We start from the raw sequence: 27,334 nt of genomic DNA on the forward strand, positions 1-27,334 counted from the left end.
AGTATGAGAAATAAGGAGTACATAAGGAGTCGTGGAAAAAAGACGAGTTGCTTCTAGGTTGAGGTGAGGAAGGATAATCACATCAGATTCCACAGAGGTCTACAAAAGTGGATAGGATTTAGAATAGGAAGAATTGGGAGAGGAAAACAATTTTGTTGCTGGTTTTGAAATGAAAAACAACTGTGTGTATGCATGTAACATATATGAAAAGTAAAATATGAGTGTGAGTGTGTGTGTATAACATATATGAAATGTAAACCATGAATGTATAGAAACAGGTAGAATAAACAGAAAGTGAAATTGGAAGTGAAGTACAGGGGACAGCAAGGGGATGCCAAGGGAAACTGTGGTATTAAGACTTTGCTATTTCTGCCCTGTGAAGGACTCCTTCAATGGGTGATATTTGCCCTGGAACGCTCTCAGAGGTTGATATAGTCTTTCTCAGATTCAGCCTAAACTCAGTAATAAAAAATGACATGGGAAAAATAGAATAAGGTCAGATAAGGAGAGGCCTCAAATGCCCTTATGGGCTCTTGGGACTTTATTCCAAAGGAAATGAAAAGGTACTGAAGGTTTTTGATGGATACGTAGAGTGGTGTTTTTCCTAACAACATTACATTTGTGTTTATTGCTGTAAAACACATTTCCAAGGAAATTTGTGGCTTCAAACAATGCACATTTATTGTCTCACAGTTTCCATGGGAAAGGTGTTCAGGCACAGCTTAACTGGGTCTTCTGCTTGTGATCACACAAGGCTACAGTTGAGAGGTCAGCCACACTGCAATCTCATCTGGAAGCCCCGCTTGGGAAGAATTTAAATCTGATTCATGTCCTTGTGGATAAATGACTAAGGACACTCAGGTCCTACAGGCCACCTACAGCTCCTTGCCACCTGAGCCTTACCAAAGGCCTTGCACTGCATGGCAGCTCACTTCTTCAAAGTCAGCAAAAAGGATCTCTCTAGTGTGTGTGTAAGAAAGTTGGAGTTACATAGCTATAGATATGGATAGATATAGATAAATCTGTAGATAGTAACCTAATGAAGGGAGTGACAGTCCTTCACTGTTGCCATATTCTCCTGATTAGAAGCAAGTCACAGATTTCACGTGTGCTCAGGGAGAGAGGATTGTATAGAGTGTGGCTCACTGGGCAGTTACTGTACGATGTGTTGGCCACAAAAATCAGCTGGCAGCAATGCATCATGGACACTGAGTGGGAAAGACAGACAGCTGCAAAGACAAATAAGAAGTTGTCATCACTGTTGTTTTAACCAAAAATGTACAGTTGTTACCAGAAATGAACCGTAAATGGAAACCATGGGGAAAGGGTCAAAAATTTCCACATGCCATGTTTTAAAGGTATGGGCTTTAAAAACAAAAACAAAAACTTAAGTATTACTCTGTCTTTAGAGCTTAGTAGCAATTACCCTATAACACACCAATACTTCCTGGACTTCCTAAATTCCAAGTTAGTTCTTCAAAAGGCAAGGAAATTTGTTCCTCCACTTTATAAATTTTTGCCCAGTGGTCTAACAGTGGCTTCATTATTGTTGTCATTTCCAGGTTGTCTCGTGTGTGCTATTATTTTTTCTCCTCTAGATTATAAATCTGTGGTTTGGTGTTCCCCGTAGGGCCTAATACTTTGCTAATTCTGTCCTTTCCTTAGTGGACCCATTTGCCTACAAGTCATGTCATGGTTGGGGGCTTCATGTTACTACTGGGGGTCCTCCCACTTTATCATGTTGCAGCAGAATAATTTAGTAAGTGTTCTTTTTTAAAAAAAAGTTTTATTTATTTATTTTTGAGGGAGTGCAGGAAGGGCAGAGAGAGGGAGACAGAGAATCTAAAGGAGGCTCTGCACTGTCAGCACAGAGACCCATGCAGGGCTCTAACTCACGAACCATGAGATCATGACCTGATCTGAAGTCATATCCTTAACTGACTGAGCCACCCAGGTGCCCCAAGTAAGTGAGGAAGTGTTCTTTGCATGGTTTTGCGTGTTCCTCTTTTACAACTCCCCTTCGCACTTTCTTACATGACACAAAAGTCAGTTGGTGAGACTTCTCTTTTTCTCCTATCTCATGACTTCTAAATCAATTGCTTCTAAGTAACAGGATGTCTTTTTCTAGAAATATCTCCATTTGCTCCATACTTACACCTTCTAGGAAGGAGTGAAGGTGTTAAGGTTGGGGGTGCTTGAATCAATTTCTTCTAAGTAACAGGATGTCTTTTTCTAGAAATATCTCCATTTGCTCCATACTTACACCTTCTAGGAAGGAGTGAAGGTGTTAAGGTTGGGGGTGCTTGAGCTCCTCACAAAGAAGGGCTTGGGGACCCCTCACGAACCCAGCAGGATCAGCCAGGGGAAATCAGGATAGTAAAGAAGGAGGTGATGACTGACTTGTAGCTTTGTCACGTCCTGCAGCAACGAGGGCTGTAGTCTGTTCTACTAACTTCTCTCTTCTTTTCCCTGTCAGGATGAGAGGACCACAAGAGCCCTGGAAGAGTTGTTCCCCAAACCTGTGGGAAAAAGAGGATCCATGGCAGACACCAAGATGCACTGTTCAGATTCTCCTTCTGGGAAAATCCACTTCCCAGCTGCATGGAGAAGGTTTGCTTCCTGCTCCTGCTGTTAGCTTCTTCAAGGTCTCCTCAGCTTTTCCGTGGGGGTACCTATTCTGGGGGCCGCGTTGGCAAAAGTCTGAGCACGGCAAAGTTAGCCAAGAACACACTCTTCCCGGGCGGGGACTCCCCAGTCAATGATTAGCAGGAAAGTGGACCCTCCTTCTCATCTCACTCTACCATCGTCTCCCTCTTCCTCTACTTTGACTACTGCTACTTCTCTTTGACTACTGCTGCTGCTGTTGAAATTTTCTGTCCATTTGAATTGTTTCAAATAAAAATTCACAAAAAAAGAAATAAAGTTGTAATAAAAAAGAGTTAAGAGGGGCGCCTGGGTGGCTCAGTCGGTTGAGCGCCGACTTCGGCTCAGGTCACGATCTCGCGGTCCGTGAGTTCGAGCCCCGCGTCGGGCCCCTGTGCTGACGGCTCAGAGCCCGGAGCCTGTTTCGGATCCTGTGTCTCCCTCTCTCTGACCCTCCCCCATTCATGCTCTGTCTCTCTCTGTCTCAAAAATAAATAAACATTAAAAAAAAAAAAAAGAGTTAAGAGACAGATATCAACTAACGCAATGTGTGTACCTTTTCTTGATATTGATTCAAATGAGCCATAAATTAAGAGAAAATGGGGAATTTTAACATTGAGTGGATATTTGATGATATTAAGGAAGCACTGTTAACATTTAAGTGTGATAATGGTATTTTGGTTATGATTTTTATTTATTTTTTAAAAAATGTTTATTTTTGAGAGAGAGAGAGAGAGCACACATGAGAGCGGGGGGGGGGGGGGTGGGCAGAAAGAGAGGGAGACAGAGGATCCAAAGCGGGCTCTGCACTGACAGCAGACAGCATGATGCGGGGCTTGAACTCACAAACTGTGAGACCATGACCTGAGGTGAAATCGGATGCTTAACCTACTGAGACACCTAGATGCCCCGCTTGTGATTTTTTAAAGGAATCGTTATCTTCTAGAGAGGTAGGCTAACATAATACAGATGAAATTATATGATACCTGGCATTTGCTCCACAATAATCTGGGTGGAGGGGGCAGTGGCTATGAGCACTTTAACTTAATTTCTATTTTCACAAAATAGTAATTTCTTTTGCGTGTCTTAAATATCTTAAATATAATTTGCCATGGTGGAAAGCGTCATTTATTCAACATCCAGTGGCACTGGGCACTGTGCTGAGCTGGCCATGCAGATAGCACAAAGACTGGGTTCTGTGGTCAGATTGCTCACAGTCTGGCAGGGAGACAGCTTCCATCCACCATGAGTGCCATGCAATGTGAGAAGTGCTATGCTTTGGTACTTTCTACCAGTTGGATCTGATCCTCCTACCTTCTTCTGATTCTAGTATGCTGAATTTTGGTGGGAAATATTGTGTAAATAGCCACTTCCCTACGTTTTATTTTCATTGACTGTCTTCAGGGCGTGGCCCTCAGAGGTACGGAGAGTATGCACATATTGCCACTCAAGCATGGACTGATTGATGAGGATGTGTATGTTTGGTGTATGTGTTTGCTCAAGGGCATAACTGAGAAAGGCCTTTGAATACAGCAAAAGTCTTTATTGGGGGACATTTCTTCCTGACTTGTACATTCTAGCCAGACAATATCTACTATACTACCACAAGCCAAAAAAAGAACTCTCTTTATGAGTGACTAAGTGAACACATAGTTATGTGTAGCCATGTGTAGTTTTGTAGTTTCAAAGAGTTAATGCTAACCTCCAACTCACTATTTAAAACAATTAAAATATGGATTTTTATTCAGAGGCTTAAGTGATAGAAATATTTGTCTGTCTGGCCTTCTTTTTTTTTTTTTTTTTAAATTTTTTTTTTTTAACATTTTTTATTTATTTTTGGGACAGAGAGAGACAGAGCATGAACGGGGGAGGGGCAGAGAGAGAGGGAGACACAGAATCGGAAACAGGCTCCAGGCTCCGAGCCATCAGCCCAGAGCCTGACGCGGGGCTCGAACTCATGGACCGCGAGATCGTGACCTGGCTGAAGTCGGACGCTTAACCGACTGCGCCACCCAGGCGCCCCTGTCTGGCCTTCTTAATAGCAACTCTGTGCAGTTTAATGACTTCTGAACCTCAGATATACATTTCAGAATAAAAAAAACTATTTTACATTTCTGGGAAATACCCATAACTGACTCTCAGAATGGCTAGCAACTTTCTTCAGTATGTTCCAGGAGGAGATTTATGACAGTGATAGGTCACTTTGTGACTTCCTAGAAAACTCACTCCTGCAAGACACTGCCTAGTGTCCAAAACTAAGGAATATAGTGTTGGTGGGACAAACGTCTGGGGACTTAACAGCATTACTGAAAGAAGCATTTGATATCCAAGGGGAAATCATACTCCTTTGACTGAAAGACACTGCGCCACCTAGGGACAGCCATGGGAAATGGTATTCAATTTTCAGATTCAATAGGCTGCAAACTAGAGTTTGGAAATGATGAAGAACGTCCTTTCTATTTAACATTTATATTACATACATTACATATTTTTCCCTCAAGACTTTAGGAATAAAACAAAACTTACCTAAAATCATTTTTTAAATAAATTTCCCAGTTGATTAAAGAATTAAGCTGATATAAAATATTACAAGTTTTCTGTTTTTTCAGGAATTAGTTACCAATAAACTATTACGCAGATGTTATTTTTATGCAGAATTTTTGGGTAGTTGTAACTTTGATAAGTTAATGGGGGAATTTCATATGGTTTATGGAATTCAATAAATCTGTATCCTTGGGCTTTTGCAAATACAAATTCAGTTATTTAAAGAGGTATATCTCAGAGGAATTTACGAGGACTTCTTTTGTAGAATACAAGTTATTTCTTCATTATATTCTTGCTATTGCTTTTCAAAAAAAATCAGAAAGTGGTATTTCCCTACCTTTTTACAAGAGGACTACATTTAAAGAACAACTGACATTAGAGATCGTATGGTTATTGCATAGTGCCTTGCCAACAAACACTCAAATACATATGAAACTGGAAAACTGTGTCTTTCTTTTCTATCGTGGGAATACTTTTAAGTGATTAGGATCAAATTGGCTCAAAAAGGTGGATGGTGGATCAAATAAATCTAGAAGTTAAACTATAAAACTCTTAATAAAAACATAAAGGAAAGTCTTTATGGAAGGGAGAAGGGAAGAAGTAAAAACCCAGGGAGAAATGTCACACTGGTGCACCTAGGCAGATGGGTCCAGAGGCAGCTTCAAACAAAGGTCCCAATCCCTGAGGTAGTCACATGAAACAGAAAGGGCTAGACTTCAAGAGGGTATGTAGAAAGAGACAGGGCTCCTAGACGTCTACACTCCAAAGCCCCACTCCCACTCTAAACCCAGATATGTGGTACAATTTCTAAATCAGGCAGAGGAGGAGATGAGGTTGTTTTTGTTCTAGTTGGACACAGCAGGAGGGTGAGGATTCAGAGTCAAAATGAACTTGAGTTATATAACACAAAAGAACATTCCTTTTACTCCTGCATTTTGTGGACTAAGTCACGCTCATACGCATTTTGCTTCCTAGCCATTCATTTATTCGATCAATACTTATTTTGTATCTACCACGTGAAAAGGGCTATGGGAGAGAGAAAGTCATGGATGACATATCTCCATCATATCTATTAAAAAATTGTTTTAATGCTTATTTATTTTTGAGAGAGAGAGAGAGAGAGAGAGAGAGAGAGAGACAGACTGTGATTGGAGGAGGCACAGATAGAGAGGGAGACACAGAATCCAAAGCAGGCTCCAGGCTCTGAGCTGTCAGCACAGAGCCTGAGGTGGGGCTCAAACTCACAAACTGAAATCATGGCCTGAAGCCAAAGTTGGACGCTTAACCGACTGAGTCACCCAGGCGCCCCCTATCACATCTATTTTTAAATTTAGCAAAGTGAGCCCATGGCAGCTACAAGTCATGATAGAAAGCCTTCCTCCAGTGATAGACTGAGACTGATAAAAAACGGGTGAGTCTAAAGCAAACTATATTCTTGATGAGTTGAGAGAAAAGCTGGGTGTCATTTCTGTGAATGAAGATGTTTATGCATTTCCTTCTTAGGTTTATCTAGGTCTGAGTATTAGAACATATCCCTTTATAAAGCATCCTCTGCTCATTCCAGCTGGAAATGTTCTCTTCCTTTTCTCAACCACTGTGGTATGTTATCTACAGTTCTACTATAGCACTTACCACATTTTACCTTATTTATTTTTAGTTTTTGTAGAAGTGCCTTATCTCCCTTTTGATGTCCCTGGAAGAAAGGTGTTTCAAAGCATTATCACAGTACCTTGTGCATACCAAATGCATAGTAAATGGTACACGACAGGTAGCATCAAACAGTGTTTCTCAAAATATGGACTCCTTGCCTCAGTTACCCTGGATGCCTGTTGAAATTCAGATTCCTGGGCCACGCACCAGCACTACTGAGTCAGAATCTCTGGGTGTGAAACTGGAAACTCACATTTTAATGGGCTCGCTACCATTTGAGAACCATGGATTTCCACATGTAACAATTACAGCAAGATGTGAGATGGCAAATAATAGGTTTCATCCTGACTCTGGTAGTGGGTGCTACTGAATGGAATTCTGAGGCTGAGGCTGGATAGACCCCGGGAAATGGTGTCATCTAATAGTGATGCCCACCAAGTAAGGGATGGGGTGGGAGGAGCTTACGTGCAGCATATTTGGCGTTTCTGAATATGTTAACCTCAGGAATGGAGAAAGCATATCATCCTTTTAAGAATAGTCACAATTTGGGGCGCCTGGGTGGCTCAGTCGGTTAAGCGGCCGACTTCAGCTCAGGTCATGATCTCGCCGTCCGTGAGTTCAGGCCCCGTGTCAGGCTCTGTGCTGACAGCTCAGAGCCTGGAACTTGCTTTGGATTCTGCATCTTCCTCTCTCTCTGCCCCTCCCCCACTCACGCTCTGTCTGTCTCTGAAAAATGAATAAACCTTAAAAAATTTTTTTAAAAAGAATAATCACAAGTTGGGGCACCTGTCGGGGTGCCCAACAGTCAGTTGTGTCCAACTCTTGATTTTGGCTCAGGTCATGATCTCACAGTGCATGAGTTCGAGCCCCACGTAGGGTTCTGTGCTAACATCAGAGCCTGCTTAGGATTCTGTCTCTCCCTCTCTGCCCCTCCCCCACTAATGTTCTTTTCCTTTTTCTCTCAAATGAATGAACTTTTAGAAAAAAGAATAATCACAAGTCATCCTTGCAGAGGTTTAATGGTAATAAGTTTTTTCTAAAATTTTCATGGACATTCCAGAAAATGGGGTTTTCAGGGTAGTACATACAAATTTAGAAAAAAGAAACATTTTGGGGGGAAATTTCTTCTACCAAGAGCTTTTTTTTTTTTTCTCAGTGATATTAGCCATTACCTAAATTTCACAGGAGACCAGTTAACTGTGAATATTATTCTTGTTTTTAGGGCAGGGCAGAAACTTTGGCCTTTTTTGTAGCATTGTTGTGTAGCACTTTTTTTTTCTCCCAGCTGTGCTTTCTTTCTTATTGTGTATACTGTTTATAATTATGGAAGAGATTTAGAAAATACAGAGAAAAAAAATCACTCAGTAGAGCATCATCTTGCAATAACATCTGATGAAAGTTTCTATGTACACATATAGTCTGTTTCTATATAATGTTGGGTGTAATGTTTGAGGGCTAAGCAGCCTCACAACTGTATAACTGAACGAGTTACACACTTCTCTGAATGTTAGCCTTGTCATCAGTAGAACAGAGACAATTGTGTTCCTGGATTCAATTTCCACCCAAACCAATGACTCTCAAGTCTACAACTTTAACCCACTTGTTTTCCTTTAGTTCCAGACGCAAGCTTCCTACCATCTACTATGCCCCTTACCTAGATGTCACACAGGCATCTTAACCCAGTACAAAAAGCCACAAGATTGAAATATTTGCGCTATCCTAGACTACTTCCTCTGTCATCTCACTAAATTGGTCCAATTGGTCACGAAATCCTATGATTTTTGTCTGCTAATTGTTCCTCAAATATATCAAGTCTTCTTCATTTCCACTTAGGGTGCTCCCACAACTCACTTCCTGGGTTACCACAGTAACCTCCTAAATTGTCTCACTGCCTTCCATCCTCCTCACTGCTACCTCGGGATTTTTTCTAAAGACACTTTTTTTGGGTAATAATAATAATAAAAAAAATTGCCCTCCAGTGATTACTTCATTGCATTCATGTTAAAATACAAATTCCTTAGCTAGGCATGATCAGACCTCCACTTTGCTCTTCAGTTTCATCATCCAGCTAAATTCAAAAGCAAATCATTTGTCACCTACTCTGACATTTAAAAGAACACGCTGATGTTAGCCTACCTTAACTTAAATGCTGATTTGACTTTCTTTTATAATTTTTTTAACGTTTATTTATTTTTGAGACAGAGAGAGACACAGCATGAACGGGGGAGGGGCAGAGAGAGAGGGAGACACAGAATCGGAAGCAAGCTCCAGGCTCTGAGCCATCAGCCCAGAGCCCGACGCGGGGCTCGAACCCGCGGACCGCGAGATCGTGACCTGAGCTGAAGTCGGACGCCCAACCGACTGAGCCACCCAGGCGCCCCTGATTCGACTTTCCATGAGGTGTGTGAACTAGGGGAAATTAGTCTACCCATAAAATAGAACCTACTTCACAGGTTGTTGGGAGGATTAAATGAGCTAAAATACACAAAGAGCACGTATCTTGTCTAGCGAGTAATTTGTCAGCTATTAGCTATTGTTATCAGCCCCCCTAAAACACAAATCTGCACTGCTGGTTCTTCTGCCGGTAATACACCGTCACCTCTCACCACCTGGCTATCTTCCATCAAGATTCAGTTCAGGGACCACAACTTCTAGCAAGTTTACCCCGTCCCATCCTCTTGTCCCATTTGTCCCAACGTTTCCTTTGCAAACTTGTTAACTATTGCTGGTGTCTATCACGAGACTGTGTTTCTAGAAGGATGGATGGTGCTTTCATTTTTTTAGGCGCAGCTTAAAGACAGGTGCATGACAGTTTGTGGATGACTGCACAGAGAGCACCTATTTTGTCTAGTGTGGCGTTTTGCCCGGAATATGAGACAAAGTATTTCCTCAAGCACTTCTGGGGAAGGGAGGCTTAAAACCTTAGCCACTGAAATTACTTTTCTTACCCCGAGAAACTCGGCAGAAGCCTGGTTCTCGGAACCGCGGAGGGATGACGCGAACTTAAAACGCACTGCACAGCTCAGCTTGTGACTGCTGCTCCTCCGCGCCTGCGCGGCTCCTGACAGCCTGGGTGGGGCCAGGGGTCGCGTTTTGGGATTGGGCGCTGGGAGCCAAAACGGACGGCGCGGAAATGACGCCTACGTGCGCAAGCGCCGGCGGCCCTGCCGCGCGGTGGCTGCTGGGTGCCGCACGCCTTTCCTTCCCTCGCCTCTCCCCTCCCCCTTTCCCGTCCCCACCCCCCCACCCCGGCCGCTCTGCTCCCTGGCGTGACTCGGCACTGAGAGTCCCGGGGAAGACGCCGCGGTCGCCACCTCCTGTGATCAGGCCTCGGCCTTCCTGAGCCTCCCGCTCTTCCTCTCCCGGGTCGCCTTCTTCAGTTTTGAAGCCGGTGGCGTCGCGGCCGCCCTGCCGGGCTGAGAATGGTGGGAGTGAAGCCGGTCGGGAGCGACCCGGATTTCCAGCCGGAGCTGAGCGGCGCGGGCTCCAGACTCGCCGTGGTCAAGTTCACCATGCGAGGGTGAGGCCGGGCGCGAGCCCTGTGGGCCCCGCGTGTGCGTGCCTGCTTTCCCTTCACTTTTTTTCCGGGTCCCGACTCCTTGCCGTCTCCTGCTCCGGAATGTCCCGCGCTGGCCGCAGCCCCAGGCCGCTGCCCAGTTAGGCCTCAGCTCCCCTGTTTGTGCGCAAGGGAGTCTCTGCAGGGCACGGAGGCCTGGCCATCCGCGAATTCCAGCCCGGGAGATCTACGCCCGTCCCTTCTGAATCCTCGGACGAGGCCACTTGGGGTGGCCCACCTCTGTTCCTTCTAGTCTGTGGGAGTCTTCCTGCAGCCTCTCCTGCTTTTGCCTGTTCCATTCCTTCCGGGGAGCCAGCTGTCACTTGCACCTTAGAAAACCTAAAATCTTAATTTTCCGAACACTTTGGCTTTCTTCACTTATTGCATTTCTGTAAAACCTTTAGAAACTTCAGTTGGGGCTATCCAACTAATCCACGTAGTGCTCATTTAATGCGTTTTAATGTTGAGTCAGGTGCTTTTTACTTTTCTTAATGGCCTTGTTACTCGTTTGGTTAGTAACTTTGTAACTTAGCCTCCCTTATGTATGCGGCTGCATCTGATCACAGAAGTTACAGTGGGCATATATGCAATACAGGTATCCAGACATCTGGGTTTGGCCATATAGACTCCATTTTTGTCTTGATGGTTTAACAGGACAGAGATGTCGACTTTGGTAAATCTCAACATGATTTATTGGTCGCAGAGCTGGTGGATTTTCCATTTTGAGTGTGCAGTGTACCTGTGTGAGAGTGACATGTTGGAAGTAGGCCTTTAGAACCAAGATTTCAGCCAGGGTGTGTATTTACTGACCTCCCTTTGTGTATGTTAGTGCCTTCTAAGAATTAGTGGTCTCCATTTGACTTACCTTGACCCCCTAGCCTCCGAGTTATTTACATTTACCCTAAGCTGGAGAAATTTACTTGCAGGTATTACTGTTTATGTAACCCATTGAATTGTCCAGGTAACTATATAAACATAAGGCAGTATTTTGAGGGTAAAAAGTGATTCGTGGTTATTGAACATGATTCAGTAAATGTTGAGTATATAAGTGGTGGCATTAGGATTAGATAGTTTTAGGGCTTGGGTGGATGCAGATAGAGATGAAAACAATTAAAGACTTATTCCTGGATCAATCTGTCTCATACAGAATTGAAAAGGCACAGTATATTGGATTTTATAGGGTGGCCGAGAGTACCAATTTGACATGTAGACTTTCATGTTTATTAAATTGGAGAAGATAAAGATTTTGTTATAAAGACATGTGTAAAAGGAATGTCAAAATTCTATAAATATATCTTCTCAGCTTTAGCAATTTTGCAATGTCTGTATTCTTTTTTTTTTTTTAATGTTTATTTTTGAGAGAGAGCGCGCATGAGTGGGGGAGGCACAGAGAGAGAGAGGGAGATACAGAGTCCGAAGCAGGCTCCAGGCTCTGAGCTGTCAGCACAGAGCCCGACACGGGGCTCGAACTCATTAACCGAAACATGAGATCATGACCTGAGCCGAAGTCGGGTGCTCAACTGAGTGAGCCACCCAGGCGCCCCTGCAATGTCTATATTCTTAATATGGGGAATACATACTACATACTAAGTACATTTGCTAAGTGCCTAGGCCAGAGTTGGAAAAGGGAAGAGATGATTTTAACAATGAATCTCATTTTTAGTTCACTTTCCTAATTCTAGTCTGTAGGAATATATAGACTTTTGTCCCTCAATGAAATAGTCTCTTTTCCCCTTACCATAGCAGAAGAGATGACAGACAGTGATAAATAATTTATTAGTTGAAGTGAGAAAAGTGGGGAAACATTGCTATTAAGGAAACACTTCTGTTAGTAATGAGGTTTCATATAACCATAAACAACTGCAGACATCGATTGGCAAAGCTCTGTGTTAATTTTTAAAAAGGTATTTTGATGCAATGAGAATTTAATTTTTTATGGTAAAAACTGAGAACAAAAGTTTGAATTTAGAAAGCTTTTAAGTTCTAAAGTATATTTAGGTAATTTATAAATCTGTTAAGATTGTATTTGCCTTAAAGTTCTGTAATATTTTGGCTGTTAATGTGTTCCTCCACAAACTGTATGTGATTGTGACCTCAGACTTTCATAACTCAGCATCGGTATTAGACCCTCAAAATAACTGTATCCAATAGATCATGTAGGAAACCTCTTAGATCAAAGTTAATGTCCCATGTTAGGCCAAGAACATAGTTTTCTCTATCACCTATTTCTTTATTTCTTTTCCAACCCTACTTTTAAGCCTTATTCCATTTTCTTCACTTGCATGTTATATCTAACATTAATTTTACTAAAATGTTATATAGATTGTCACTGTTTTGCTTAAAAATCTTCAGCGGCTCTCCAGTATTTCAGTGTTTTTAATTGCAATAAAATATATGTAACATAAAATTGACCATTTTAGCCATTTTTAAATGTACAGTTCAGTGGCATTAAGTACATTCACAATGTTGTACCACCATCACCACTATTTCCTAGAATCTTTTCATTATCTCAGATAGAAACATTAACCAATAACTTTACCCATGAAGCAGTAACTCCCAATACCCCCAGTCCCCCACCCTGGTAACATCTGTCTGTTTCTATGAATTTGCCTGTTTTTGCTATCTCACGTAAGTGGAGTCATATAACATTTATCCTTTGGTTTCCGGCTTATTTCCCTTAGCATAATGTTTTCAGGGTTCATCCATGTTGTAGCATGTATCAGAATTTCCTTTTTAAAGTTAAAAATTTCATCGTATGCATATACTATATATTGTTTATTCATCTGTTGATGGACACTTGGATTGTTTCCACTTTTTGGTTATTGTGAGTAATACCGCTTATCGACATTGGTGTGCAAGGATATCTTTGAGTCCCTGCTTTCAAGTCTTTTGGGTATATACCTGGGAGTGGAATTCAGTTGCACCAAATAGCCATCCTAAATGGGTGTGAAGTGGTCTGGTGGTTTTGGTTTGTAATTCCTTAATGGCTAATGATGTTGAGCATTTTTTCATGTGCTTATTGGTCATTTATTTTCTTTAGAGAAATGCTGATTCCAGCCCTTTACTGATTTTGAATTAGACTGTTTGGGTTTTTGTTCTTGAATTATAGTTCTTTCTTTCTTTCTTTTTTTTTGGTAAGATTTTATTTTTAAGTAATTTTTACACCCATCGTAGGACTTGAACTCACAACACTGACCTCAAAAGTTGCACACTGTACCAACTGAGCCAGCCAGATGCCCCTATAGGAGTTCTTTATATACTTGGGGTATCAATTCCTTATCTGATAAATGGTTTATAAATATTTTCTCCCATTGGTTGCCTTTCACTTTCTTGATAGTGTCCTTTGATGCACAAAAGTTTTTACGTCTTAATGGAGTCCAGTTTATATATATTTTCTATTGTTGCTTGTGCTTTTGATGTCATATCCCACAGATCATTGTCAAATCCAGTGTCATGAAGATTTGCCCCTATGTTTTCATCCAGGAATTTTGTAATTTTAGTTTTTAAATTCTTTTACCCATTTTGAGTTAATTTTTGTATATGGTGTAAAACTCCACTTTCATTCTTTTATATGTCGCTATCCAGTTTTCCCAGCACCATTTGTTGAAAAAACTGTTTTTTCCCCAGTGAATAGTCTTGGCACCCTTTTCCAGTGTTGTTGTTGTTGTTGTTTTTAAATAATTAAAATAGCCAACATTTACATATTATTTCTTTTGTAAGAGACTTATTTAAGAATTTATATTGACTTATTCGGTCCTCAAAATAATCTTTGAAATTATCCCCATTTTACACATGAGGATGTTGAGTCACAGGTTGAATAATTTAAGGTCCCATTGCTGAATGCACTGTAGGAAGTGTAAAGTGTTGTCCTTGTTTTTCCCAACCTAAATAGAAAGGAAATGCAGGTTCATCCCTGTATTGCACACAACCTGACCTTTTTTTTTTTTTAAATATTGCCTTGAATTATTTAGCCACAGCACTGCTTGCAAACTAATCTTATGACCTAGGACATTTCAATTCATTCTGTGATATTCTTTCCCCACCTGTAACATGGGGATGTTAACACGTAACCTAACAGCATTGTTTAGAGTATAAAATTATATATATGAATTATATACTGTGGTGATGTGTTTTTGTAACTGTTATTTCTGTACTGTTACTCTTTAAATATACATTTAATGGTTATAAACAGTGCCAGTTTTGTTGTTATCACTAGTGGGTAAGCCCCAACGCTAAAAGAATATGCATTTTCTTTCCCATAAAACTCAGTGTGAATGATTTTTATTTTAAATTGAAGTATACTTGGCATACAATATTATATTAGTTTCAGGTGTACAGCATAATGATTTGATGGTTATACGCTTTACGAAATGCTCATCACGGTGAATATAGTCACCATCTTCCACCATACAAAGTTACCACAGTGTTATCCGTATGCCGTACTTTATATCGCCATGACTTTTTTATAACTGGAAGTTTGTACTTCTTGATCTGTTTACCTATCTCCTCCCCACCACCACCGTTTGTTTTCAGTATTTATGAGTCTTTCTGGTTTTTTTGTTCGTGTGTTTGTTTCTTTCCAACTTTTTATTTAAACTCAAGTTAACATACAGTGTAGTGTTAGTTTCAGGAGAATTTAGTGATTCATCAGTTACATATAACAGCCAGTACTCATCACAGCAAGTGCCCTCCTTAATGTCCATCACCCAATTAGCCCATCTCCCCACATACCTCCACTCCAGCCTTCCTGTTTATTCTCTATAGTGAAGAGTCTGTTATGGTTTGCCTCACTCTCTGTTTTTATCTTATTCTACTTTTCCTTCCCTTCCACTATGTTCATCTGTTTTGTTTCTTCCGCATATTTGTCTTTCACTGACTGACTTAACTTTGCTTAACATAGTATACTCTAGTTCCATCTAGGTCGTTACAAATGACAAACTTTTACTATTTTTGATGGCTGTGTAATGTTCCATTTTGTGTGTGTTTATGTGTGTACAACACACCTTTTTTATCCATCAGTTGATGGACATTTGGGCTCTTTCCACAATTTGGCTACTGGTGATAGTGCTGCTGTAAACACTGGGGTGCATGTGTCCCTTTAAATCAGTATTTTTGTAATCCTTTGGATAAATACCAAGTAGTGCAACTGCTGTGTTGTGTGTGTGTTTTTTAGATTCCACATGTAAGTGAAATTATATGGAGTACGAATGATTTTTATCTTGAATTCATGAATGTATCACTTTTATAGATGTGTTTACCGTCTGTTCAGTTTTGTTAAAGCAAGTCCTACTTTGTTGTTGGTTAGGTGTTACTATTACCATCCAAGAATAGTGTTAGTGTAGGTTAGAATGTTGAATTCTAATGGTTATGGTAGCTTGTCCAACTAATACATTATAGATATAGATAACATTAATTATATGGTTCAAAATTGCTATAGACTGAATTACAAAGATAGCAGGCCCGGCAGTCCATAGGGACCAGGCAAATAACGAGAGATAACTAGGACATGGTGAGGTCTCAAAGAACATACAAAGAATTTTTCTTCAAAGCAAACTTTTTTTTTTTTAATTTTTTTTAACGTTTTATTTATTTTTGAGACAGGGAGAGACAGAGCATGAACGGGGGAGGGTCAGAGAGAGGGAGACACAGAATCTGAAACAGGCTCCAGGCTCTGAGCTGTCAGCACAGAGCCCGACGCGGGGCTCGAACTCACGGACCGCGAGATCATGACCTGAGCTGAAGTCGGCCGCTTAACTGAGCCACCCAGGCGCCCCAAAAGCAAACTTTTTAATTCAAGTATAACATGCATGCAAAATGTACACAAATCATTTGTGTATACTTTGATAAATTTTCAGAGTGGTTACACTTGTAACTAACATGTAGATCAAGAATGCCAGCGTGGTGGACCACCCCTGCCCCATGCCTGCTTTCTTCTTGTTCTTGAATTCCTTTTTTTTTTTTCTCTTGAGAGAGAGAGGGAGAGAGAGGGAGACCGAGGATCCAAAGCAGGCTTTGCGCTGAGTGGAGAACCCGATGCTTGGCTTGAACTCACGAGCTGTGAGATCATGACCTGAGTCAAAGTCAGCTGCTTAGCCAACCGAGCCACCCAGGCTCCCCTCCTTGTTCTTGAGTTCTAACACTGTAAATTAGTTTTGCCTGGATTTGGACTTTATAAAATGGTATGTGTCTGGATTTTTTTTAAAAAAGAGCATATTCATTTTAATCTTGGCAGTTAATTGAGAAATAACAGAAAACAGTGTTTAAGCCGCTGTTTTGGGGTATTTGGAACAGCAGTTAAGAGTTGGGATTTGTAACCAAATTCTAGCGCTGTACTGCATTGTTGACTTTGAAATGAGAAATGTAGGGTTTAAATGAGTTTAAGGGTTTTGTAAATTGTATAACATGTAGTAAATGCTCAATGAATGCTAGCCATTTTGTGTTATTAATAGGACCAGTTATGATTATGTCTGCCCTAATTAAAATATAATTAATCTAGACATTACCTACTTTAAGGTTGTGCCCTACAGAAAAAATAGACTTTTAAAATATCTCTACAGAAAGCACATACATTTCCTTACCATTATGTCAGCAATGTGTTTACACATGTTACTGCTCAAGGTAGAGCACTGACTAGCAAACAGGGAAGGACAGCAAGTTCATGAAGTTGAATTTGTTTATATAATGACTGTAAACAAAAATCATACTTAGAACCTAGCTTGGTGCTTTCAAAGAAAGCTGATCTTGGATTGGTTAGGAATTAACCGTTCTGTTGTGGCCCTGTCATTTACTAGAGTGTCTGATCTTGGGCAAGTGATTTAACTTTTCTGGTCTTCATTTCTCACTTACCAAATAATTGTGTTAAGTTAGGTCAGTTTTAAAGTTTGAGTTTTCTGGGTTTGGTTCTTTATGTATTGCAAAAAGCTGGAGAGTTGTCTGCTTTGTTTTTTCTCAAAAAGCATAAGTCAGAATCCTTACATATCCATTTTACATGTTTAACAGATAAGCTTCCTGTCAAAGAGGAGTAGCAAAAGAACGCTTTTTTTTTTTTTTTTTTTTTTTAAATGTGTGGACTAGATGATCTCTGGTCTCTTTTACAAGTTCAGAGGCTCTGTGGTTATATACTATTTAAGGGCTGTGAAACAAGGCTGCACAGGAGGAAAAAAGGAAGATCCTGAAATTCAGGCATACGTGGGGCATAATATTTTGGATATGACAAAGGTCCTGGAAAATCTAGTCCCTTCCCATTTTATACGGGGAAATCAGGTGACTTGTTCTGGGCTCAGCTAATAATAGGAATTTATACTCTTAAGTGCTGATATTAAGCAGGCAAACATCTTACTTAAAATAACTGATCAATTCATTTGGATGATTTTATTGTGAAAGTATGCCACTGTATTTATTTGTGCTTCTGTGTTCTGTGACTTATTTTCATTTTTGACTAAAGTTACAACCTGTGATGGCTAACTAAAATTAAACAGGGGATCTAGATAAGGTTAAATTTTGAAAGGGAACACTTAATCTTAGTACAGTCATTTTAGCCAGAAGTGTTTTTTGTTTTTGTTTTTGTTTCTGTTTTTTTAACACCGACCGGTTAACCCCTACATGACTGGTGAATAGCGTGATGATGTCAGTATAATGAGCAAGTCCTGTTGGTTCGCATTCTGTTTTTCCTAGGTAGTGAAGAGCAGAAATAGAACTAGAATCTTTAGCAGGAAAGAGAAAAGCCCTCAGCCATGCAGGCAAGCTCCCTTGCAAGTTTATTTTAATGACGTTAAAGTTAATAAAACACTCGCACTTGCACCCAGCACTCGTTCCCCGAGGGTTCATTCTCAGGGCTACGCTTCCTCTGTGCAGCCTCACTGCTTCAGAGCTTCACTTCCACCTGGATCGTCATGGCACTTACAGTCCATCCGTTTTATTCATTTTAAATATTCCCTGAGGTATCCTCTAGGTCTGAGCCACCTGCCTGGCTGTCCACGTATTTCCTCAGAACGTTATCGTTTTTTTTTTTTTCTTGGGGCTATGTTTACAAAGTTGCATGGGTTTACATGGCTTGCCTCGATCTTATTTTTCCCATAAGTTGTCTTGTTTTGAATGCATGCTTGTGAAGAAGGGAGATTTCTTTTAAGAATGAATATATTGTGGTATAGCATAAATCACTGTGCTTCATTTGGGAAACCTGTTTAAATGCAATTAATGTTAAATTCTGTAAGATCAAAGTACCTGTTCATCCTAAAAAAACAAAAATGCAGAAGTATGAATAATTTAAAAAAGTTTCCTCTAAATTTTCTCTCTTCCTTTTCCAGTCCCACTTTGCATAAGTAATTAACTGGTTATTGTGTGATGCACCTAATGTGTGTATACACTTTTTTTTTCCACGTGGTAATAGAGAATTTTATCATGAGACTTAGTTTTATTTTAAACAATATAAATTTACAAATTATCCTTATCGTGTGGTATGAATGTGTCATAACATTTGAAACTATTTTTGTTGATTGCCACTTAGATTATTTCTAATTTTTTACTATTAATAACATTGCATTGAACTTTGTATACATATTGTGAAACTGAGTTAAGTCTTAAGGTAGGATTGATGTATAGAAGTACGATTGGTGAATCTTGGGTTGTGTTCATTTAAAATTGACAGAGTGATTAATGGCTCTTCAAAAAGGATTTAACAATTTGTACTCCCATCCATAATGTTTAAGACTTATTGATAACTAGAAGTATTTTGCTAAACCAAACATAGGCTTAGTGACTATAAATGTTTGTTTCTTTATAATTTGGTCTCCGGGCCTATTTGAGGATTGTTAGATACAAAAACCTACTTTCAGAAGCACCAAGTTTAATATTTAAGGACTTAATTCGTTATTAGCTTTTTGGTGTGAGGTTTATAGATGGCACAGGATGAAAATACTGATTAAAATGTTGACAATGGAGAGACAATCACAGCTTGGGCATGAACATTTGTGCTTCAGAATTTGCTTTTCCTTGTGTTCTTATCTGCTATTGCTATGATTTTTCTCTGAACTTCTATTGAGATGTAAGAGTGTGTAATTATAAATGTGTAGCCTGTTGAATTTTCACAAACTGAACACACACGCTCATGTAATCAGGTTCCAGACAAATAGAATAATATAACTAGCCTTTTGCAATCTCTTGCATATCCCCATCCTGTCATTAACTCTCAAGGTAACCTATGTCCTGACTTGTAGTACCATTGACTTGTTTTGCCTGTATTTGAACCATACATAAATGGAATCATATAATGTATTACTTTTCTCAGTTTTATTTGTGAGGTTAACCCATGTTTTGCATGAAGTTTTACGCCAGTCATTTTCGTTGTTGTATAGTATTCCACTGTATGAGTAACTGCAGTTAATATACTCATTCTGTGTTGATAGGACTTTGAATAGTCTCCACTTTTGGTTATTAGAAGTGGTACTACTATCAGTATTTTTTCAAATGCCCTAAAGCAAACATATGTAGACACTTCTGTTGGTTATATAACTCAGAAATGCTGACAGGTAGGCACAAATCTTGGTTTAGTAGATACTGCCAGTTTCTTTTCTTTTCCCCTGAAGAGGTGATACCATTTTGCATGGTCACTAACAGTTCAGTTGATCCACATTCTTGACTATAGTTTATTCTTTTTTGTTTTAGCTATTTTGATGGAAGTAGTTTTAATTTTCCTTTCCCTGGTTTCCCTGGTGACTAATGAAGTGAGGTATCTTTTCATGTTTCCTGACTGTTATGAAGATAACCTCATTTGTCAAGTACCAGTTTAAGAGTTTACCCGTTTTTCTTTTGAGTGTCAGTCTTGTTCTTACTGATTTGTAGGAATTCTTTACATATTAGCAGTCTAAGTCCTTTGATACGTTTCACAGATATTTTTTTACCACTCTGTGGGGACTTGGTATCTTAATGAAGAAAAGGTCTTAATATTTTCTAATTTATCAAGTATATTACAATATATCAATTATTTCCTTTTTTCTTCAGTGCTTTTTGTGTTTTAAGAAATCTTTGCTTGTTCCTAAGATTTGAAAGTATCCTTTGTATTTTTTCCTAAAACCCTTACTGTTTTACCTCTCACACTTAGACCTGTAATCCATCTGGAATTGGGTTTTTGTATGGTGTGAGGTATAGGGGTAACGATTCATTTATTTTCTCATGTGACTATCTAGTTGACGCAGCACTGCTTATTGCAAAGACCATCCTTTCCCCGCTGCACTGCTGTGTCACATGTTTGATAAATCAGGTTGCTGTAGATAGGATGGGTTTGTTTCTGGACCTGTTCTTTTACACTGGTCAGTTTTTTGTTTTTTGTTTTTTTTTTAATCATTGTACCAGCACTGAACACTCTTAATTTATAAAGCTGTGTGATCATTCTTAATATTCAGTAATGTAATTTTCTCAGCTTTGAACCTCAAGATGGCTTGGGCTATCTTTGGTATTTCCCTATAAGTTTTAGAATTTAAACTTGTTAACTTCTGCAAGAAAACCTACTGGGATTTTACATTGACTTCAAAAAAGCAAATTTAGGAGAATTGACATTTTGATGCTGTTGAGTTTTCCAGTTTATAAGCATAGCGTATTCCTCCTTTTATTTAGATCTTTAATTTCAGTGAGAACAAAGCTGGAAGACTTAACATTATTATATTTAAAACTTAATATAAATCTGTAGTCATTAGGACAATGTGATATTGATGCAAGTGTATCTAAATTAATCTAGTGGAAAAGATTAGAACAACTAAAGCCAGGATCATCAGAGTTTGTTTGATTTCATATTTTAATTAACAAGTTCTTTAGAGTATAAATTAATACAGTCTTTTGTGTGTTTTTACCAAGCATGTGTTTTACTTTCTCACAGGTGTGGACCATGTTTAAGGATTGCCCCAGCATTCAGTTCTATGAGTAATAAGTATCCACAGGCAGTTTTCTTGGAAGTAGATGTACATCAGTGTCAGGTAAGGGAAAGGAATCCTTTTTTTTTTTTTTTAATGTTTGTTTGTTTATTTATTTTGAGAGAGAAAGAGCCCAAGCAGGGGAGGGGCAGAGAGAGAGAGAGAGAAAGAGGAGAGAGAGAGAGAGAGAGAGGGAGAGAGAGAGAGAGAATGAATATCCCAAGCAGGCTCCTCTGTCAGCACAGAGCCTAATGGGGAGCTTAAACTTAAGAACTGTGGGATCATGACCTGAGCTGAAATCAAGAGTTGGATGCTTAAATGACTGAGCCACCCAGGCACCCCGGAAAGGAGTCCTTTTTAACAGAAAAAATTACATTGGTTTGAAATTCAACATTGATGTCATCCTTCATTCGTTTATCTCTTTATGCACATAGTACTTACTCCTTTGAAGATAGGGAAATGTTATGTTGACATGAATTATTGCAAATGTTATTGTGGCTACATTAGTTAAAAATGGTAGTCCCATATTAATTGCTTCTGGGTTTGTTTATATTAATATCTTTCTGATGTAAAACTAATAAGTTGTTCAACTTAATAGGTCACCTGGCAGTTTTTTGTTTTACATTTTTTGTTTATCTTTCGCAAATCGACATTATCTTCTACTGAGGCATTGGTTGATTAGCAAGCCTTGGCAGAGAATTCTTGCTTATAGTTTGATTTGAATTGATCATTGTGTAATCTTAGCCTCAAAGCTGCATACTCAGCAGAAACTTTAGAGTGTTGATTACTGTTGATTGAGACACAGTGTTGTAGGGATTCCGATTACTTAGTTGGAATGGCCATGTGACAGTTCGACTTTTGCATATGTGAGAATATGGAGGAGGAGTTAAGGAAAAATGTTTTGAAGGTTGTTTCCAACACTAAAAATGTAGTTCTAACTAAAGAATAACTGTGTAGCTGCTCTTTTTGGTGAGGTTGTGTCTTTGATACATTTCTGAGTGAAAAAAAATTTTTAATGTTACCTAGTTTGTAGTTAGTATTTAAGGTTTGGTATAAACCCTGTGTTATTGCTTTGTACTTCTGTTGCCTACTAGTGGACTGTAGCACTGGGCCGTAGTAGTCTCCGTCTCTAATCTAGAAGTGTTCTCCTCTGGAGCTGTTTGTGCAGTATGATAGCCACTAGCTGCATGTGGTTATTGCACACTTGAAACGTGGCAAGTCCCAGTTGAGAAGTGCTATAGATGTACACATAGGATTTTGAAGGCTTAGTATGAAAAAAATGTAAAATACATCATTAACTTTTTATAGTGACCATGTTGAAAATGCAGATAGTGATTCACTAAAATATGCTATTAAAATTATTTCAGTTTTTCTGTTGTGGATATTGGAACCTTAAAATTACATATATAGCCTATATTTGTGTCTTATTTTGGACAACACTGTTTTAAAAGGTCAGTCATGTTTTTGTTTTTAATTTTTGAGGTTTAGAGAAGACATCTCTGTGTAAACTTTTTTTCTTTAAGCAACATAGTGGTACCTCTTCATAGTATTTGAATATGCAAGATGACATGTTTGCTTTACTATTTCCTTTGCACTTCTTATGAAAAGTTTAGACCATGGGTCCATCATTAATTAGCTGATACCCATTTGCTTGCTACTTAGTTTTATAATATTGTGGAGATGGAGCAGAATTTTAAAAGGTAGATGTTGCAGTGAGGGAGGCCAGAAGTCATTTCTATGAGTAGAGTTGGGTGAGGCTGTTACTTCATATTCATGGAGAGATGGGCTGCTGTTTTTCAGATCTGTACTTTTTCCTAGTAGCCCTGCTTTGTGTTGACTGATCAATACTCTCTTCGGTTTCTCCACTCAAGAAATAGCATGTACTTATGAGAGAGCTAGCTGGTGTTGTAAAGCATAATTTCTGTATTGGAAGCTATTCTGCTGGTTGGGTGAAGTCTTTAATACTAAAACTGATTTAAAATGGAGGTTCTTCATTGGGAATGTAAGGGTCATGTAGTTGTGCCCTCAGTAACAGGCCTGCTTTTTCTTAAATAACAGTTGGGCATGTGTTATTTTGTGTGATTTTTGCTTATGCTTGTGATATTTAACTTCTATAGAGATGTAGAATGAATATTCTAAGTGGTTTAAAAATGATTACTTTTAATTCATTAACGTCATCTAACTTGCCAATTCTAGGGAACAGCTGCCACCAACAATATATCAGCAACACCTACATTTCTGTTTTTTCGAAACAAAGTGAGAATTGATCAATATCAAGGAGCAGATGCTGTTGGATTAGAAGAAAAAATCAAGCAGCACTTAGAAAATGACCCTGGAAGCAATGAGGACACAGATATTCCAAAAGGCTATGTAGGTAGACTTAAAAGTGAAATCATGATGTATCTTTTGTCACTGTTTGGTTAAAGTGAAGTTAACTGTTATCTTTTGCTGGTTAAGAATACTTTCAGATAAGGGGCGCCTGGGTGGCGTAGTCGGTTAAGCGTCCGACTTCAGCCAGGTCACGACCTCGCGGTCCGTGAGTTCGAGCCCCGCGTCAGGCTCTGGGCTGATGGCTCGGAGCCTGGAGCCTGTTTCCGATTCTGTGTCTCCCTCTCTCTCTGCCCCTCCCCCGTTCATGCTCTGTCTCTCTCTGTCCCAAAAATAAATAAAAAAAAAAAAAAAAAAAAAAAAGAATACTTTCAGATAAGAACTTTAAAAGTAACTTCATTAGCTGACTGTTGGGTTTTTGTCTCTGTTGTATATATTATCACCTTAAGCCCTCATCAAAAACAATTTTTCCTAAATTTGCTCTGCTAATCTTTTTTGCCACTTGTTTTTTTTTAATCTGTTTTCTGAATTGTCTTAATAGCCAGTTTTAAACATTCACTCATTTTTAATGTATATTTATATACATACATTTAATTTCGATTTTATTATTGTATATAATGTATATGTTTTATTTATGTGTACTTTTAAAATTACATATTTATGTATTTCCCCCTCCCCAAAATGTGAAGAAATGTGCATTGGAAAAATTTTCCATTTTTCAACAGTTGTGTAAAATGACATGTAAATTTTAATGTGTGACCATTTTATGCTGAACTCCCTTTCCTAAAATTCCCTATAGTTTTCTCTGTCTTTTTACATGTATCCCCTCTTTTCTGGCACCTCTTTTTTCTGTTACAAAAATCTAGTTATTTTAGGATCATGTGTGATTTTACCATTAGGTATGAATTTTTCTGAGTTTTAAGAATTATTACTCAAATAATAACTTGAAGACTTAGGAACACAAAAGTGTTTGAAAATTATACATAATAACATTTTATAATTCAGTATCTATCATTTGAGAGCTAGTCAGGAAGGAACCAAAATTCAGAAATTCACTTTGTAGTAGCTGACTTGTTAATGCAACTTGGTTAATCCTGCATACCAAAATATATATTTGTATGTATCTTTCCTAATTTTTCTTTTTTAAAGTTAATGGTATTGGCAGATCAAAAATGAACTTAAAAAAAAAATAATTACCTCAAGTTAAAGCTAATATATGAAAGAATGTGTATCACGGACGACAAATCCTTTCTGTAAGTCTCTTAAATTTATACTGAATAAGGAGACTCTGTAGTTAGATAAATACAAGAGATTTTTTTCTTTGAGTGTCGGGGTGGGGGTTGTATCTTCAAAAAGTGTCTTTAACGTGTGGTACTGGCATTAATTACTTGAAGTTAGGGAGGCGCAATTAGTATCTGTTTAAAACAGAACTGTTATGTAATCATTTGAAATTGTGATACCCAGTTGGAAAGTATGAACATGTTGTGTAAGTCAGGGTTGTGACACCTTTTGGAAAATTTTGGAAATTAATTTGACCCGTAAACTGATTTGTTTACATCTTTGTATTTTTTCCCCCGTTATTTGTGAAGGGTTTTTGCATGAAAAAGTCTTAATGAGAGCGGAACAGTCCTGCTGCTTAGCTAGAGGGCTACTTATTTACACATCAGCTAAGCGTGATATCAGTGTTTTGGCCTCAGGTAGGAATTAAGCAGGAAAAACTTAAGTTTTAAGAAATTTTAAAAAATTCCGTTTTCATGCACATGTTATGAATGCACTGTGAAAAGCTATTAAAAACGTTTTCATTTTTTCCATCTGGTGTCAATCAAGACATTAAAAGTTTTGAACTATTATGTCTACAAAGTTATTATGTAAGATCGGTAATGTGTTTCTAAGAATGTCATCATTCTCACAGCACAAATAGCCACTTAACAGAAGGAAGAATCAGTGAATGAAAGCCTGTATCTTAAGCAGATTTAAGTATAAGCATTGCAAAAATGTATTGCGAGTTTTTTTTAAGCTAAAAAAGGTTTTAATTGGATTTTTAAAATAATTTTTTAAATTTTTTTTTTTCAACGTTTTTTAATTTATTTTTGGGACAGAGAGAGACAGAGCATGAACGGGGGAGGGGCAGAGAGAGAGGGAGACACAGAATCGGAAACAGGCTCCAGGCTCCGAGCCATCAGCCCAGAGCCTGACGCGGGGCTCGAACTCACGGACCGCGAGATCGTGACCTGGCTGAAGTCGGACGCTTAACCAACTGCGCCACCCAGGCGCCCCTAAAATAATTTTTAAAAATTTATATCTCAGCATATAGTTGTGTTGCCAGTTTTTAAATAAAATTTTGGTTTTGAAGACTTTCAGTTATCTTTTCACACAAAGAGACTATATAGTTACTGATTTTATACATCCTAGTTTTGGAATTCCAAATTTGATTGAAGCCAGAGTATGAGAGATACATGTATCTCTTTTAGAGGAGTTTGAAATATTGCAATAGATGTAGGTTAAGAATGGTAATAGTTCTTATTGAGAAATAAGACAGTGTTTTTGTAAATATAATGACTTCTAGTTTATAAAATGTTTATTGAAGCACTGGGATATTTAAATTTAAATTAGGAAAATTTAAATCATTCTATCTTTTTTTCTTTCATATTCATTAAGAATACCTAGTATTGCTTCATAGCCATAGGGCTATCAATAAGTCTTCCTCTCCACAAGTTTGAATTCTAGGCACTCTGGGATTGAACTTGAATTTGCATAATGTTCTGAATCTTGAGCCTTATTAGTGTATTTCAGTATTCTGACCACTGAACTATAGATTTCAGTGTACAAATTTTGTCATCATTCAACAAAATGAAATGAAACCTGAAATGACCCTCATCTCTGTAGTAAGACAGATCTTTCTTTAACCAAAATTGGAAGCACGGAAAGGGTTTTCTAACTTTCTGTGTGTCTTGTGTTAGATTTTCTCCCCTGTAAAAAAACAAACAAACAAAAAAAAGAACATAAAAAATGTTCTACTATTGACGGAATAGTATAACAAACATATATACCATTCACCTATGTTCATCAGTTGTGAATATTTTGCTACTTTTGCTTTCTTGGCGGTGGCGGGCTGGGGGGTAGAGTGAGGAGAAGTAGAGAGAGAATGTCAAGTAGGCTCCACGCTGTCAGTGCAGGGCCCAATGTAGCGCTTGATCCCACGAACCGTGAGATCATGACCTGAGCTGAAATCAAGAGTCCCATGCTTAACCAACTGAGCTACCCAAGCGCCCCTAGTTTTGCTTTCTTGATAGGTGTTTATCTACTTTTATCTCTTGGCAGAGTCATTTAAAAAGTAAGGTAGAGACATCATGATGGTTCATCTCTAAATATTTGAGCAGGTAGCTTCTAAGAACAAGAACATTCTTTTACATAACCATGATACTATTAGCACTCCTAAGAAATTTAGCAATGGTTTACAGTATCTCTAGTATTTACAGCCTACATTCACATTTTTAAAATTATCTCCAAAGTACCCTTTATAACTGTTTTCCCCCACCTAGGATCAAGTCAAGGATCATACATTGCAGTTAAGTTGTTTTTCTTTGGTGTTCTAGAAACTTCTGTCTGCTCTTTTTTCCTTTCATGACTACCTTTTTTGAAAGTTTAAACCAGCACCAGTCTAATCTAGTAGCCACTAGATGCATGTGGCTATTAGGCATTTGTTATG

General features: G+C 38.7%; 1 protein-coding gene and 1 long non-coding RNA gene across 7 annotated transcripts in view; one reads left to right on the plus strand and one right to left on the minus strand.

Moving 5' to 3' along the window:
- Window positions 1-655: 655 nt before the first annotated feature.
- LOC131490039 (uncharacterized) lies at window positions 656-9,911 on the minus strand. Of its 2 annotated transcripts, none has more exons than XR_009250917.1 (3): window positions 9,786-9,911; window positions 2,401-2,519; window positions 656-1,229 (listed from the first exon to the last, which is right to left on the minus strand). It is a non-coding gene; the product is annotated as an uncharacterized LOC131490039 (long non-coding RNA). The 2 variants fall into 2 exon arrangements; XR_009250916.1 differs by having other exon boundaries at window positions 9,777-9,911.
- Window positions 9,912-10,059: 148 nt separating this feature from the next.
- TXNL1 (thioredoxin like 1) overlaps window positions 10,060-27,334 on the plus strand; it is a 34,005-nt gene continuing 16,730 nt past the window's right edge. For 3 of the 5 annotated variants that reach the window (XM_058691991.1, XM_058691993.1, XM_058691992.1), the window contains exons 1-3: window positions 10,061-10,357; window positions 21,264-21,360; window positions 23,494-23,667. In XM_058691991.1, coding sequence (XP_058547974.1) covers window positions 10,260-10,357; window positions 21,264-21,360; window positions 23,494-23,667 — 369 coding nt within the window. In that variant the 5' untranslated portion in view covers window positions 10,061-10,259. Of the gene's footprint in view, window positions 10,358-21,263; window positions 21,361-23,493; window positions 23,668-27,334 lie in introns of all 5 variants that reach the window. The other 2 variants (XM_058691989.1, XM_058691990.1) reach the window with 1 other exon arrangement.

The sequence above is a fragment of the Neofelis nebulosa genome, chromosome 11 (assembly GCF_028018385.1).
Source record: "Neofelis nebulosa isolate mNeoNeb1 chromosome 11, mNeoNeb1.pri, whole genome shotgun sequence".
NCBI classification, from domain to species: domain Eukaryota; kingdom Metazoa; phylum Chordata; class Mammalia; order Carnivora; family Felidae; genus Neofelis; species Neofelis nebulosa.